This window comes from Cricetulus griseus, chromosome 7, assembly GCF_003668045.3.
Source record: "Cricetulus griseus strain 17A/GY chromosome 7, alternate assembly CriGri-PICRH-1.0, whole genome shotgun sequence".
NCBI classification, from domain to species: domain Eukaryota; kingdom Metazoa; phylum Chordata; class Mammalia; order Rodentia; family Cricetidae; genus Cricetulus; species Cricetulus griseus.
Genome location: NC_048600.1, coordinates 22,981,586 through 22,999,582, shown reverse-complemented (window position 1 = coordinate 22,999,582; position 17,997 = coordinate 22,981,586). Strand labels below are relative to the sequence as shown.

At 37.7% G+C, this 17,997-nt stretch overlaps 1 protein-coding gene across 7 annotated transcripts in view; it reads right to left on the bottom strand.

The window, feature by feature from the left end:
* Nbas (NBAS subunit of NRZ tethering complex) overlaps positions 1-17,997 on the bottom strand; it is a 275,006-nt gene that overhangs the window by 241,657 nt on the left and 15,352 nt on the right. For all 7 annotated transcript variants that reach the window (XR_003486979.2, XR_004770656.1, XM_027424647.2 and 4 more), the window contains exons 7-9: positions 11,413-11,546; positions 9,006-9,139; positions 7,895-7,993 (exon numbers count right to left, since the gene is read on the bottom strand). Coding sequence is in view for 5 of the 7 variants with exons in the window: in XM_027424647.2 (XP_027280448.1) it covers positions 7,895-7,993; positions 9,006-9,139; positions 11,413-11,546 (367 nt within the window). In the remaining 2 variants the exon portion in view is untranslated. The remainder of the gene's footprint in view (positions 1-7,894; positions 7,994-9,005; positions 9,140-11,412; positions 11,547-17,997) is intronic.

Genomic DNA, 17,997 nt, shown 5'->3' with positions numbered 1-17,997 from the left:
ACTTAATCACTGACGCTCATACATCAAATACAACACTGCACACCAACCTCAGCAATGCTATGAGTCCTTGTGTCATCAAAGGTCTGATGCAGCAGTGACTCTGACTGAAGCCCTCTCCCTTTCCTAGGAACAATCCTGCATAGAATCACCAGGCTGCCCCCAAAACTGCCCACCCTCAACCCCATGTCCAGGTCACCTTAGGGTTCACTTACACAGGAAGCATCTTACCCCACCCTTACCCCACAAAAAGAACTAGCTACTTCTTTGGAATACTCACAGTATCCCTCCAGTACAGGGAGTTATGTGTACAAAACATGGTCTTTTTGATTAAGGGACAAAGCAAACAGAAACCCACCTGGGATAACCACATCAGTATCCATAAAGCACAGCTCTTCAGTGTTCAGCACTCCACTACTTGAAAGTATTCCCTGCATCCCTGAAGAGTATGTATGTCCTCTTCCATCTCCTGGAACAGCCATGGCCCTGATTACTGTGTGTGTAGGGGACAGCCTTGACCTAACTACCTTTCAGCATTACAGTTCATCCTTAGTTGACAATCATCCACTTAAGGGCAAGCTGATATTCTCTGTAACTGTGGTGTCGAGTTTGGCTTAAAACAATGTTCACTTCAAGAACAGTATATTTTCACTCATCCAAAGACTTGAATTCTCCCTCTGCACAGCTGTGACTTGAATTATTCATCAATTAGGTACTTCCCATGGACTGCATGAAACATGAGTGTTAAAGATAAAATGCTCAAATGAAAACTAAAAGGCCTCCTTTTCTTTCTGATTTATTCAATTATTCATACAGAATAGTGCAATGGCTTGGAAATGATGTGATTGCAACCTCAAGGCTCTGGCTCCATGTGCTGAAATTTGATCTCCTTGTGAGGTGCTAAGAAGGTATACAAATTAACCTAACTATAGTGCTAAGAGATTTGGATGATTATGAGATTAGGAACAGGGAAAACAATTAAGGGTAACCTCCACAATTAAAACCTAGTGGTACAGAAACCAAATAAGGGCTGGGAGCTCTCTTCCCTCTTCCTCTCCTGCACCCAACTGTTCCTCCTCTCCTTCCTCTCTCACTCTCTCCCTCTCTCCCTCTCTCCCTCCCCCCCTCGCTCTCTCTCTGTCTTGCTTGCTTGCTTGCTCTCACTCTCTCTCTCTCTCACTCTCTTTCCATGTGAAAAGCCACAGGAATCTCACCAGCATGAAGGCTTTCCACCAGACAATGCCCTCAGACCTTAGTCCTTTAGGACTATAAGCCAAAATAAACCCTTTTTCTTAAATTAAAAAAAAGTACACCTCCAGTATTTCCTGATAGCAAGTACAAATGGAATAACAAAACAGCTTATTCCAGTCTGACATATATCCATAAAATTCATGACATGGAAGATCTTGATAAGTAATAGGAAGCAAACCAAGTTCAGTAGTAGATGAATCTCTTTACACATTTAATGAAATCACTGAATTGTACTGATTGTTAGCCAGTGTCATCAAGAACTGTAAGCATCAGTGTCTCCTCAAAAGGACACTTTCTCTCCCTCAAAACAGGGGGTATTTTCGCAGCCTTTCAAAGTCACTGAAATATAGTCTAAAGTAGTCGAACAGTAATTGTGTCATTATCAAAGACCTAATGGAAACTCAAAGTGGAATAAATCAAATTTTACTTACATATATTTACAGTTAAATTAAGAACAAAAGCTAAAAAACAAACAAACAAAAAAAAAACCCATACACTGTTAAAAGTCGTCAGTGTCATTAAAATGTATGTTAAGGATCCTTACTTGTGAGCATATGACCACCAAGACTGTCTACACAATCCTGAAGCACAGGGAGCACTCCAGAGCCTCTTCTACCAAGTATTCCACCCATCATGCACTAAAAGTTCAATGTCAGAGCTGGAGAAATAGCTCAATGGTTAAGAGCACTTGCTGCTCATGCAGAGGACCAGGGTTCAATTCCCAGCACACATAGGATGGCTTGCATCCATTTATAACTCCAGTTCCATGGAATCTGACACCCTCTTCTGAGCTCTGAGGATACCAAGCACACACATGGTACACACATAAACATTCAGGCAAAATATTCATACACATAAGATAAATCTTATAAAAAAAAAATTAAGAGCTGGACGTTGGTGACAAACGTCCCAGCACTTGGTAGGCAGAGGCGGGTGGATCTCTGTTAGTTTGAGGCCAGCCTGGTCTACAGAGTGAGTTCCAGGACAGGCTCCAAAGCAATACAGAGAAACCCTGTCTCAAAAAACGAAAAATAAAAAAATAAGTGCATTGTTGACTCCTCTGAGAATGTAAGGGATTGCTTTCAGCCCAGAACCACAGCATAAACTAAAATAAAACCAGAAGATCAAAGACAACAGTGAAAAGGAAAAGAGCACACAAGGCAGAAGAAGAAAGGGGTGGGGCTAGCGTGTGAGATGCTCTGTGTGTTCAAGGAGGATAAAGTGAACTTCTTGGGCTGACTTAGATATGGAGGGAAAATAACCAAGCACGTCCCATACATAGATTGTATTCCCAAGCTGCCCAATTAATTTCTGGTTCATGTTACCCAATTTACCACCTCAATTTCTCTTCTTGAACAAAGCTTGCAGCACCAGACAACACAATGAATTTCATAAAAAGCATGAGTTTGTGTGGTATCAATTTATTCCAACTCTATATGGTGATTTATTGTGCACTTACAAAACCCCTGTAGATGATGAATGCCACATGCTCATATTACTAGAGAAAGAGAAAATAAACAAAACTGTGATAAATACTTCTCCTCCTTTCATTTAAAAAAGACCACACAATGAAAATATAAACCACATAGCAAATGTTTTATCATTCCCAGTGGGATATTTACATTCATCCCTGCTTGACAGCAATTCTCAACCATAAACATCCAGTGTCATCCATCTCTAGGCCGACTGCTACCAAGGGTTACATATGACTGTAGAATCAAGGAGAGCATCTCCTTCAGTTAGAGAATATACCTAACTTTCTAAAACTCATTAAACAAACAACTCCCACTAGCAAACATGCCCTCAGGTGCTTAGGTTCTTGTATGCTGGGTTTACAGGCATGCACCACCATTCAGGGGTTGGTATTTAACAAAAATTTTTAACTAACCAGACAGTAAATTTTAAAAAGAATATATGTCATCATATGGCCTACAACACTCTACTTGATTCAGCACTCAGCATTAGAGAGGTCAACTGGCTCCAGCTCCTTCCAAACTGACCTCCTTGTTATTCCTAGACAACATCAAGGACATTCAGAGCTAGCTATTCTGTCTACATGGAACCCTTATATCCTAGAAATCCAAAATCAACTACCCTCACCTTCTTGACCATCTTTGGGGGAGGTGTTACTTTTCAACTTAGGTAACCTAGACACTTTTTTTTTTTTACACGTGTGTGTGTGTGTGTGTGTGTGTGTGTGTGTAAGAGCACACATACACAAAGGCATATGCCACAGCACAGGTGTGGATATCAGAGGATGGTTTGTAGAAGCCTGGTATATCCTTCCATCATGTGAATGAACTCAAGTCATCAAGTTTCACAACAAGCATCTTGGCCTGTCCAGACATCTCACCAGCTAGACACTCTATACTATCATCTGTCTCTTACTCTCCTTCTCTGATAACTCTTTTCCCAGGAGCACTTACCAGCTCCTCACATACTCTATGTCCTTTATTTGTCACCTATGGTCCTTCTACAGTAAGTTATATAAATAAGGTCTAGCAGAGGTCTCAGAGGGTAGATATCAACGTTCACTGAGAAAAATGGAAACTGCAATATTATGAGCATTCTAGTCATACCTGCAACTAGCTCATTCATAACCACAACAGTATTCACTCACAAAACTATGATAATGTACATGGCAAGCAGAATGGGTAAGAAAAATAAATACCACTGTCCACAAAGACAAGTCAATATACAACATGTGAAACTGGAAACAAAGCCGGGCGGTGGTGGTGCACACCTTTAATCCCAGCACATGGGAGGCAGAAGCAGGTGGATCTCTGTGAGTTCGAGACCAACCTGATCTACAAGAGCTAGTTCCAGGTCAGCCTCCAAAAGCCACAGAGAAACCCTGTCTCGAAAACCCAAAAAAAAAAAAAAAAAAAAAGAAAAAGAAAAAGAAAAAGAAACTGGAAACAAAAAAGCAACAATGTGAGCATTTTACCTCAATCTTAAAAACAAAGAATCAACTAATAGCTGAAAGGGTCTACTAATAGCAAGAATTTGGAGCAAGGATTTTTTTAGAACTACTTAACACTTGAAATTATATCCAAACATCATTCATAAAAATAAAAGGCAAAAGAAAGAAAAAAACTGTAATATAAGTGCCATCTTGGGAAGTATTCACCATGCATCTCACACATCCAGAATTAACATGCATTTTATACAGATTATACATAATTTCAGGACCAAAGTACCTAATAAATAGACCCAATGATAAGCATTTCACAGTGAGTAAGCATGAGTAGCCAATTAACATTCAAAACTCTGTTCAACATCATTAGTAGACAAAGAAATGCAAATTAAAACTAGAATGGAATTTTTTTGTTCAGTGATTGGGTTTTTGCAGAGCTGAGGATGAACCCAGGACCACACACGTGTACCTCTGAGCTGCATCTGCTCCATCCCAGAGATAACTCTTTCCCAACAGGCATTCAATCTGATATGAATCCCACCACCAAGAGTGCAAATTACCAAGGCTACTTGCATGGCTCTCTACAAACTGACGGTAAGGCCCTATTGCTGAAGGCAACACCAACATAACTCATTGAAAATGGAGCTAGTGCCTACCTACAGCCTTCACCCTTTGGACTAGAGTTTTTGGTACTGGAAAGTACTCTTCACACTACCAAATGAGAAAGGTAAACATCAACCCAGCTACAAATTCTTTGCTCTACAAAAATGAACTACCTGCAAGATATACTGGTGCAATGGTGACACAAAGCTTGTAGGAGTAACCAACAATATCTGATTGGATTTAAGGCCCACTCCATGAGATAGAACCCATCCCCAATGCTGTCCAGGGTAGCCAATAATCTGAAACTAGATAACCCAGGGACCTAGAGGAAAACCAAATACTACTGTTCTACTAAAAAAAAAACATAGCAATAAAATGATTCCTAATGACATTCTGCTTTACTCATAGATCAGTGCCTTATTCAGTCATTATCAGAGAAGCTTCCTCCTGCAGCAGATGGTACCAATACCCATAACCAAACAATATGTTGAGAGTGAGAAACCTTGAAACACTCAGCCCTAATGTGATGTATCTATCAAATACATCCCCTCGAGGGTTCAGGGAACCCCTTAAAAGAGGAGGCAGAAATAGTGTAAAAGCCAGAGGGGATGGAGAAAACCAAAGAAACAAGGTCCTATAAATCAACAGAATTGATGCACATATGAACTCACAGTGAGGCAGCATGCACACAACCTGCACAGGTCTGCAACAGACGGGGTCCTAGAGCTGAAAGGATTGGGGAAACACAAACACTCACACATACACATGCACACACACACACACACACACACACACACGCACGCACGCACGCACGCACGCACGCACACACGCACGCACACACATAATCTAACCCAGAATTTTTCTCTAATTGATAACCACTTGCAAATAAAAAATGAGTTTCCTCCAAGGAAGTCTCCCTGGAGAAATAAATCACTCCTAAGGGTAGGCTGTATACCAATGGCCAACACAAACCAAACTCAGTGGCATATTTGGGTGTTCTCTGTCTCAGAATGTTAAGTAAGGACCTTTTTTTAAATCTACAAGTTCTTTGTTTACATATTTTATCTTCTGTTTTGTGTTCTTCTGGGATTCCTATGTGTGCAGACACATGCCTCAGCATCTATATGCATTTCTTGTGCTTTTTTCTTGGCTCTTTTATTTATTTGGAGGTTTTGTCCTATTCCAATTTGTTTTTCTTTATTTTATCTTACTGTGTTACATTTTATTTTATTATTATTCCTTAGATGCCTCCTTGTTTTCTAATAAAGAGACAGAAAGGGTATGAATGGAGATGAGAGGGGAGATGGAGAGGAATTGGTAGGAATAGTGGAGGGTATATTGTATGAAAAAAAAAAAAAAAGGCGGGAAAAGCATAGCGACCACAAAAAGTGAAATAACAGAAAGGCTCATATGCTGATGGTAAATGGGTACAAGTATGTAAAAACTGGTGGCATTGTCTGATAAACTTGGAGATGTTCCTTCCCAACAGTCTAGCCAATCAAGTCTTGGTTCTGCATCCTACAGATACTCATGCACATACATGCCAAAATAACATACAAAGATTGTTAGCACAATACAACTTTACACCTTTTAAAACACCCTGAAATCCTCTGGAAGAACTGCCCATGCTCTTACTGAGTCATCTCTCCAGCTTTAAAAAAAAGAATCTTTAATGACCAACTGCTGCTTGGTTAAGATGGATCCATACATTGACATGTTTAATTTGTGTATGTTTCAAAGACCTACTTATAGCTTAAGCAAAGTACCAATACAATGTGTTGCAACAATAAAAAAATAAATAAATAAAACACCCTGAAAAACAATCAAATTTTCATCTACAGGAGAATGAATAAACATGTTGCACAGTATTAATAAAATGAAATATCCTACTAGTGTTAAGAAATAAATGAACTAGAGCAATATAAATCAAACATCAAGTCAGAGAACAAGATCTGTGTTTCTTTTGTGTGATTTCATTCATATAAAATGAAAATAGAACAGCTAAATATGAGGAAATGATAACTCTGTAAAGAAGGAAAGGGAATAATACAGCTAAAAGTGGTATTTTCTCTCTGACAAGACAAAGAATCATCAACATGTATGGGTGTGTCTATGTCAGTGTGTGTCTGTGTGTCAATGTGTCTGTGTCTATATGTGATTGAGTCTATTTCTGTGTCTGTGTGATTGTGTGTGTGTCTTTGCATATGTGTAATTGTGGTACATCTGTGTCTGTGTATCTGTGTATCTGTATATCTGTGTATTTGTGTGTCTGTGTCTGTGTGTCTGTGCATCTGTGTCTGTGTGTCTGTGTATTTGTGTCTGTGTATCTGTGTGTCTGTGTGTCCATGACCATACGTATACAAGTTCTTTTGCCACATAGAAATTCTGTAAAATTTTGAAAAAACCATTGACTTACCATGACTGGCACACAAAACATGCACACATTCTTAGTCAAGAGACTCAAGCATAATGACAGAGTGTTTAAGACCCATCAATAGACACAGACTAAATTCAAAACTAAAAACTCATGTTTCATTCATCTGACTCAAAATCTGATACTCTTTCCATTTAGAGAACCAGACAGGTAACTTAGCCAACTTACAAAATACATGTCAATTTCACTCTCAAATAACAAAAGAGGAAAAGTCACCAAAAGTAGAGACATTCACAGTTTCTAGTGAATCTCAGTGTAGGAGGTAGATAAATAATGAAGCAGAGAAACTATAAAGAATGGGGTAGTTATTGAAAGGTACCACAAAAATAACAAGCAATCAGTCTGACTCTGTAAGTGGAGAGGTGACATCTACTGAGACCCTTTCATAGGAAGGCACTGCATACATGGTTCTCTCTCAGTCTTCCAAATAGTGCTGAGACAGGTATTACATACAGATAGGACAGAAAAGACCTGGGAGGCTAATAGAACAGGACAGATTTCTCAATGAAATTCCCAGTGTCTTGTCTGGCTCGGAGAAGTTCACTGAGCCAGACCAGAGGCAGAGGAATCAGAATTATGAGGACAATATTACAGGTATTAAACACAACTATACATGGAATACAGAATGAAGACACCCAGATTTCTGTATGTACATAATAGTTGAGTAAATAAAAGAACAGATGACTGCTCACCTATGGCCAGGGTGGTAAACAGCAGTATTTATCCCATGAGGATAATGATCACTGAAGCTGAAACTGTGACTCTCTTGGTAGCTCTGATTTGTTCCAACACTAAGTTAAAGAAAGCAAAACAAATAAATATCATTAAACTACCATGGATACCAGTGGATACTTAAGCAGCTAGTCTTTAGGGACAGACAATATCAAATACTGTTGAGGATATAAAACAATCAGACACACTACAGTAGGGAGATGACTGATACAACCATATTGTTTAAAAGTCTGAAAGTTTTATATAAAAATAGACTACATCACCCTATGATCCAGCAATCCCATTGGAAGAAAAGGACCCAGAAGGAATAAAAAATGTTTATCCATAAAGACTTATACAAGAATGGCCATGGTACAATCTGTGCCATGATCCAATGGTCAAGAATGGTCCAGTCTGCCACAGCCCTAAACTGGAAAATCTATCTACAAAGGAATGAATAAACAAACCATGAGATATCTGTGTATCTATATGTAAATATATTTATATAATTCATGAAAGATGAATCATTGGTTAAAAACAAATAAAGTAATAATATATAAAAATTCACGAATTTCAAAATATGCTGAGTGAATGATATTTGGAAAAAGATTTTCTATTATATGATTCCATTGATGTGCCCTGTTTCAATGAGCAAAACTAATTTATGATTAAAAATAAAACTTTTGAAAATGGGTAGATATGGAGGAGAGAAGGAGGAGGGAGCTCTCCAACACAGTAACAATGTTCTATTTCTTGACAGAGATCTGAATGGTACAAATCAGTACACCTACCAAACTCACAGAGAGCTACAATTAAGATCTGTGCATCCTGCTGAATGCCAATTCCAACTCAAAAAAAAACTATGAGCAAATAATGAACTTTTAACAATATGCATTCTCAAGCATCTGATGTTTCCAATGCAGTACAAAATACAAAAAAAGCAAATCTATGAGTATTCACTATACAAGTCTTTCAAAGTGCCAAATATATTTGCAATTTTTCATAGTATGATAAACATTTTCAATATCCATACCTGATACTAAGCCAAAGAAAAATAAACATACAAAAAAATGATTTTCAATGTGTTTTTACCTGACAAGGTAACTTCTAAGTTCTCCTCGGTAGTTGATGACCAAGAGCTCTGCAGACCACTGTGCACTTGCTTTGTATTCTAAAAATACCAACCCAGCAATGGCATAGCTCAAGTCACCAGCAAAGCCAGAGGCCTGAAAACAGGAAGAAATTGAATTACTATAGAGATAGTAGAAAAATTAGTACAAGCCTATCTTAACAATATCCCAGACATTGGCTGTGACACCAAGTTTAGACCAGGCTCCTAACAAGTTAGAAATCACACATGGCTCCTTGAAATACGTGGCCAAATAAGCACATTTCTATTAAGATCCCCTGGGGAGAAAAGGAAAGCAGGAGATGCCACCATTCAACCTCTTTCTAGACATAAGCTTTCAAGTATTAATCTCCACTGCAACAGTCCATGCTAAAAAGACTTCAGGTACTTTCCATGTGGCTACTCAGCAACTTAAAGGGGAGGATGCAACACAGCTTTTCCCTCAAGCAACTATCTGACTGTGCTGATGGAGATCTGAAAGTCTAAGCACCTTTGGAGGCATACATAACAGTATCCACCCAGAACATAAGAACGCTCCATCTTGGCATGAAGACTTTTTTAGGCTAAAGACACTAAGAATCAATGGACAGGCAAGGATCTTTATTCTCCCCTTACTTAAAAATGAGGTACAACTCTTTTTTTGGTGATAGTGTTCCTCTGGAGCAGGCAGAGGAAAAAGAGGCACAACTACGTAAGTCTGTGAGCCTCTTAAAGATCAGTTAGGTCCCTTATATATCTCCGCATCATTTTCCCACAGTGCACCAACCGTAGCAGCCCACACTCCATTTCCCTTGTGGAGTTACTTCTCCACACTCCATAAGCCTCTGTTAAAACAATACAGAAGCTCCTGGCACAAATTGTTTCTTTGGGTTTTCACTTTTCTATAAAGCCCCATGCATGCAAATATAAGTATCAATAAACATTTTATTATGTTAATCTGTCTCTTGTAGAAATGTAGTTGCAGGCCCACAAAAACTAAATTCAAAAAAGTGGAGGGGAAAGAAAAGGCTTATTTCCAAAATTTCAAATAGTTCTTCATGATCTATAACTATACAATAAACACCACACAGGTATAATTCAAAAAAAGAGTCTACAAATATGAAAATATCAAAACACATGCCAAATTTCACACTTAGTACCAAGGCAAAAAATGCAAAACATCTCACAACATTACATAATGATTACATGTTGAAATGATCATGTGATGGATATACTGCAATTAAATAAAGTACAGCCTCCTTAAATTTCACATGTCTGTTATTACAACATCTTGAAAATATAAAGTTATACTGAATCACATAGATAACTCTCTTCACAGTCCTACTAGACAGCACTAGCCTGTTAAATGAACCTTAGCTAGGTTTTGTGGAACTCCTACAATATGAGCTCTGCTCATTCTTTCCATGTTCCCACTTGTTATTTCTTAGGAAAATCATTCCCTGTATCGTTGGCTCTCGACATTAACTTCTTAAATCAGTCCATTACTCTTTCTCTACTCTCCCTTTTAATTCCTGTCCTTTTTAAGGTAACAAAGTCCAGTTTCTCTAGAAGTTGTTTCTGTTCCAACAGCCCACAGACTTCTTCCCTCATTATAGCCTATCAACAATCCATACCATGATAAAAGAAAAACTGAGCTGTCCTCAATATAATTATAAGGGCCAGAAGATGGAGGGACAGTAATAGAAGAAAGCAAAGCATGAGGCAAACACACTGTTCATACTGTAACTGTAACTTAAATACCATCAGGACCAATTCCAGGGCCACACAAATGCTGCTTGGCTTTTCAGCTAGCCAATCCATAAACAGCTGCTTCTATAGATGGCCCTCACACCCTGCTTCACATCCCATCCCTCCTTTCTATAGCAATGTAGACCCACTGCAAACAGTGCTTTCCTTCTCTAAGTCTACCAAAGGACTCTTCACTCTGAGTCCAGGAGACACTTTCTAACTGGTACACAGAGCTTTGCACCTGGGAGTCAGGAGAAATTTTCCCTGGACCTGATCCTTTGCTAGTCTCTACCTCATTGACTCAATAGCCCTTTTATTTCAGACATCCCCTGATCTGAAGAATGTAATCGTTTTTGTTCATTTCTTGTTATAAAATGTCTCACACCTACAAAGTACATTAACAAACACAAAGAACAAAAACTACATAACTATAATTATCTAACTAGATGCTAAGTATTGGATCATAGTTTATTATTCTCATTTATACTTGTATTTCACCTCTCTTCATATTCATCCATTGTAACTTATACACAGAAGACACGAACACACAGAGCGAGGAGGGGAGGGAGGGAGAGAGAGAGAAAGAGAGAAAGAGAGAAAGAGAGAAGGTGGGGGTTGGGTTGATTTAAAATGAACACATACCGGGGAAATGACAAAGAGCTCACTTCCCATGAGGTCAAACACCCTTACAGTTCCTGTGCTTTCAGCGTAAGCCAGGAGTGTGCAGTCATAACTCCATGCCACCCTTCTCCACTGGGGCTTTGGGTCTTTTGGAACTATAACAAAAAGAAAAGTGTTTTAAACAATACATAACAGTTTAAATAGCTATAGCTAACATGAATATTCAGTAAGTACCTCATCTCCTAAAGTGATCTAATGCTTCAGTTGACGCAATAGTTCCCAGAAACCTTCTTCAAGACACAAACCATGGCAAACTCTGGCTTCATTACCGAATAAGCAAAGCAGCTTACTGAGGCCAAAACTCGATAAATGCTGAACATGTCCTAGACTAGTAAGGGCTCAAGAGTAAGCTAATCAAAATACTTATGGAATTGAGACTAATTAAAAGCCCAGAGCCCACGTTCTTAAACTGTGTTGCCTTATGGGGTGGCATATCTAACTGAGAGAGTCAAGAAAAAGTTGAGAATGATAAGAGCCTCTGGACACACAATGACCAAAACTTAATTCAAAAGCAAACACATAATAAATATGAAGTGCACCTGGCAGCATACTGTACTCCCTAGCTGCACTGCAGGCTCTGAGCATACAACACATTCACCTTGCACATGCAGAACATGTCAGATCATACAACACCAAGGAAGACTGCCTGAAAGTCTCACTCAGACTCAAAAACGACTATATGTAATGAATTAGTTTCTTTCCTATACATACAAAATTTTCCACTCTTATTGAAAATATACTTTATTTATAGAAAATAAAAACTTTTAATATTTTCCTATCATTGTTTCTCAGCATGCATTTGGACTGTACTGTGTTAGAATGTTTGATTTTAAAATTGCTAGTTGAGATGATGGCTTGAGAAACTGTTCAAAGAATTTTGGTGTAAAATTAGGACACAAATTCCCACAATTTCTAAATCATCTTAGACATGCTTCTGCCATTTGGTACTATGAATTTATGTGAAGCATATTCTCAGCATTGATGACTACAAAATCAAAGTGTCAATCAAACTTTGCAAAATACTCAAGATTCTTGACATCATACAGTACCACATAATCAAGTACATCTATCTCATTAGTATGAAGATTTGTTTTCCTTATAAAAGGCAAGAAAAATATATATATATATATATATCAAAATATTTTTAAATACATTTTGTATGGTTTATTTTCAGTAAATATTTTATTTATAGACCTAGTTTATATATCTATATATCTGGGGACATATAAATTTCACAGACAAATAAGGGTCACAAGTACATAAAGTTTACACAGCATTAGCCTAGAGAGCTAGTAAACAGTGATTATTATAACCCACTGAGTTCTGCTCCTCTAAAAATCCACAACATTAAAAGTACAACATTAAATGTACAACCAAGAGCTTGGTGGTAGTGGTGCACGCCTTTAATCCCAGCACTCAGGAGGAAGAGGCAGGTGGATCCCTGTGAGTTCGAGGCTAGCCTGGTCTACAGAGCTATACAGAGAAACCCTGTCTTGAGAAAACAAAAAGAAAGAAAAGAAAAAAGTACAACTAAGAGTATAGGCAATGTATATTACAAAAAGATACAATCTAAGAAGTGAAGATGGACTGTATTATATATATACATATATATTAAGGCAGATGAATCAAGAGCTATTCCTAATCATAAAATTTTAAGATTTTGATAACAAATATCTTAATAATCCTAATAAAACCATAGAAAATCAATTTTTAAATGACAAATAAATCTTCCATTTGACCCTGAAGTCTCATTCCTGATTATTTATTTCCACAGCAAATGAGATCATCTATGTGCCCATGTTTGTTACTTCCTTATTTACAACGGCCAAGAAAGTGTCTTTATCAATTGATGGATAAGTAAAATCTGATATATAATATATATATATATATACACACATATATATGCATAAAGGAATACTCATGGGACATAAAAAGAAAGCAGTCCCATCAACTGCATCAACATGGAGAACTGGAGATCTTTGTGTTAAGTGAGATGAAGCAGGCACACAGCAAGTACTGTACAATCTCATTCATACATGAAATCTTAAAAAGCTGATCTTTTATTTCCCCCCTGGGCTTTTTTTTTAATCATTTTTTATTTGAATTAGAAAAAAGGTTGATTTACATGACAATCCCAGTTCCCTTCTCCCTCCCTTCTGCCCCTACCACCCCCCCAACTAAAACCCTACCTATCACATATCCGTTCTTCTATTCTTCCCCTGACTCAAACTTTCTGCTCCCTCATGACCTCTGCATCCTTCCTCTTCTTCCCTTCTCATTATCGTAGCTCCCTCTCCCCTCTTCCCGTGTTCCCAATTTGCTCAGGGGATCTTGACCCTTTCCCCTTCTCCAGGGGACAATGTTTGTCTCTTTTAGGGTCCTCCATGTTTACTAGTTTCTCTGGCAGTGTGGATTGCAGGCTGGCAATCCTTTACTCTATGGCTAAAATCCGCACATGAGTGAGTACATATCATGTTTGTCTTTTTGTGATTGGGTTACCTGGCTCAGAATAGTATCTTCGAGTTCCATCCATTTTCCTGCAAATTTCAAGATTCCATTGTTTTTTTTTTCTGCTGAGTAGTACTCCATTGTGTAAATGTACATTTTCTCTATCCATTCTTCGGTAGAGGGACATCTAGGCTGCTTCCAGGTTCTGGCTATTACAAATAGTGCTGCTATGAACATAGTTGAACAGATGTCCTTGGAAGAATGTGCTTCTTTTGGGTATATGCCTAGGAGTGGAATTGCTGGAGCTTGTGGTAGACTGACTCCCATTTTCTTGAGGAGTCGCCATACTGATTTCCAAAGTGGCTGTACAAGTTGGCACTCCTCCAGTGGAGGAGTGTCCCCTTTCTCCACATCCTTTCCAGCATAAACTGTCGTGGGTGATTTTGATTTTAGCCATTCTGACAGGAGTAAGATGGTATCTCAGAATTGTTTTGATTTGCATTTCCCTGATGATTAAGGATGTTGAACACTTTCTTAAGTGTCTTTCAGCCATTTTAGATTCCTCTATTGAGAATTGTCTATTTAGTTTTGTACCCCACTTTTTAATTAGATTGTTTTGTGTTTTGGAGACTAGCTTCTTGAGTTCTTTGTATATTTTGGAGATCAGCCCTCTGTCAGTTGTGGGGTTGGTGAATATCTTTTCCCAGTCTGTGGGCTGCCGTAAAAAGGTCATCTTATAAAATCTGAACGCACAAAGGTGGCTCCAGAGGCTCCAGAGAGAGGATAGCAGGGAGGGTGAGATGAGGACATGTGGATCGAGGGGTACTAGATTACAAAGAATAGGTGGCTTTCTGATTCTTCCCTGTAGCCAGGTCTCATCTGCTCTTGCTTTGACAATTAAAATATCCTTGAAACTACTCTCCACAATGTATGTGTCTCTCTTCTCTTCCCTCCTTGGCATTTTCCAAAGGTAACTTTTCAAATAGGAAGATGAACATATCAAATCTTCCTGTTGCCCCTGATGGTTCTGTTTCCAACAACACAAGTACTAATTTCTCAATACACACATAAGACCCTTCACAGAAGACACCATCATGGTGTTCTAGCTTCCCCTGCCATCACTTCCTCCACAACACCTCACCACCTGCACCATAAGCAAACCTGTGCCTTCCATACACTTCCCTGCCTCTGTTAGATGATTCCTTTCCAGCTGCATTCTCCTTCCTTGACATTCTTCAAAACTGAAAATGTTCTCTCTGCGCACCAAATATGCTGAACATTGATTCTCTTGAAGTATTTACCACATCATATTATGTCTGTCCCATGGGTCTCTAATGTCCTTAAAATTGGAGAGCCTGTCCTATTCAACACTGCAGTCCCAGGACTTCCCTCCTTTGTTAAACATCTTTGGAAATCCCTAACAGACACTCTGAGACATTTGTCCATGTGCTTGCCCTAAATCCCATCAAGCTGACAAGAGATGTCATCCTACATTGTCTTCATCCTACATTGTCTCCACCAACATTATTTGGTCACACAACACAAAATGACAAGAGCATAAGTTAGCAAGAAGGTGAGGCTGACACCCGGAAAGCCAGCATTAGAGGAGCTAAAGTAGGAAGCTTGCCAAACAGTGCATCCTACGGAAGCCTGAGCTACAGACTGAGACCTGGCTAAAGAAATAAATCAATTAATTTAAGAAATGGGATACCATCAACACAATAAGTTGAAGAAAACTAAATATACTGCATGATCCTATCCCGTTTTTTTAAAAGCCAACCCTTCTATAATCTATAATAACACAAGATTATAGAAGGGTTATTTTAAGTTAATAATTTAAATACCTAAGAAGAATGCAAATTAAATAAAAGATATTATTACTTTTTCTACTTCCCTGTATTACTTGATTCATTGCAACTATAGTACCAGATTTATTATTAAAGTAAATAAAATAATAAATTTCAAGCTAGGCTACCCATCACAAATAGAGCAAATAGAAAGACAGAGTAAACAGATTGAACGCTAACCAAATCAGTAACTGCTAAATATAAATGTTCTAAATGATCCAATTAAATGACAGAATACTTAGAGTATGAAAAAGGTAAAATCCAATCAGAGGATCCCTGCCAGGCACATATATGAAATAAAATAGACTATGAGCTGGGAATAGTGACAAAGAGGATGGCGAGCCCCAGGCCAGCCTGGCTGAGTAGCAAACCCTGCCTCAAATAATTAAGAAAGTAAATAAATAAACAAATACAGAGACAAAAGGGGGTTTGAAATTAATTATCTAAATTTCCATTTTCCACCTAGCAAAATGAAAGCAACTTAAACTCTGTATGCAGAAGGAAAAATGATAAAGACAAAAACCAAAGAAAAGAACAACAAAAAGAAATCAACAACAAAATTTTTATTACTGAAGAACATTAGTAAACTGACAAAATTCTAGTCTGAATGAAGAGAAAGAAAAGAAAAGATGGTGTAAGTTATAGAAACAAGCAAAGAGAGATCACTACAGATTCAATGGACACTAAAGTAATAATAGAGAATATAAAATAGAGACTGTCATAAACAACTTTATAGCTATGAATTGTACAATTCAAAGGAAGATTTCATGCAAAACCAAAATTTGTTAAATGTTTTTTAACCTGAATTGAATCCTGCTTATAAAAAAAGTCAACTTTTTTTATAAATTCTATAAAACATTTAAAGAACAAAATACAGATTCTATACAATCTATAAATAAAAATAAATAAAATAAAATAGGAAATAAAAAAGCAGCAACATCCACTCCTATTTTGAGGCCAGCACTTTCAAAGTATAAAACCAGAAGGATGTGAAAACAAGTGCATATCTATATCCCTTGTGAACATAGGTTCTATATTTTGATGACTGTGTCTGCATAAAGGCCTAATAATGGCCTTGATCTGGAGGGAATCAATATGATACTGAGTTGCTTGCTACTCAGAAATCAATTTTATTGGAATGTCTAGGGTTCTCTTGATAATTTGAATACTGTGTCCAAATACCTAGCATGAAGAGAGTTCACAGCCATCATCAAGCAGAGAGCACAGACTTCATCACCATTTACTTCTATAGAACATATTTTGCTACAGGTATTAGAGAAAAACTCTTGAAAATCAGCAATACTTTATCTCTTGATTGAGATTTTGTTTTGTTTTGTTTTGTTTTTAAGATTTTTATTTATTTATTTATTATGTATACAACATTCTGCTTCCATGTATATCTGCACACCAGAAGAGGGTACCAGATCTCATAATGGATGGCTGTGAACCACCATGTGGTTGCTGGGAATTGAACTCAGGACCTCTGGAAGAGCAGTCGGTGCTCTTAACCTCTGAGCCATCTCTCCAGCCCGATTGAGATTTTTTTTTTAATGTATATTTTTGCTTATCCTTGGTTGCTACTAAGAATGTGTATTATATTTTCAATTAAAAAAATATTTTCACTAAAAATACAAAAAAAAAGGAAATGAGTGTTAGATAATCTAAGACATTAGACTCCCACTTTAAAACTGAAAATTTTATTTTAAAGTTTGGGCATTTCAAATAGTCTATGTTCCTGATAATTTTCATGTCAGACACATATATAAAAAACCACACTCACACAGCATCTAACAGTAAGCTGATGAGGGTTTGGAAAATAAGAGGCAACCAGGGGCCATCAGCCCACCCACCCTGGACTGGAAGGCAATGGACTCTCTCTGCATTCCTACAATAGGCAAGAGAACAAAAAAAACACAACACAACAGACCTTCAAAAGTCTAATCCCATCTGATATTTTTAAGGCAGAAAAAGAAGACTGAATTACGATCAATGGTCTGGCGAACAGAGCCAAACAACTTCCAGCCCACATTCCAAACATTCTCAAATGGCCTATCTTTTATAAAACAATAATTGAAAAATATCAAAGTGGAACCAAATAGCTCCTGTTTCAGTTTGCAGACTCTGCAATATGTAGTCTCAAAAATGCATTAACAACAATCTGGCTCATCTTTTCCAAGCACACACATGAAATATATTTGGCATATGGGAGTGATTCTCATAAAGACGAGTCAAATAATAAGCAAATGATCAT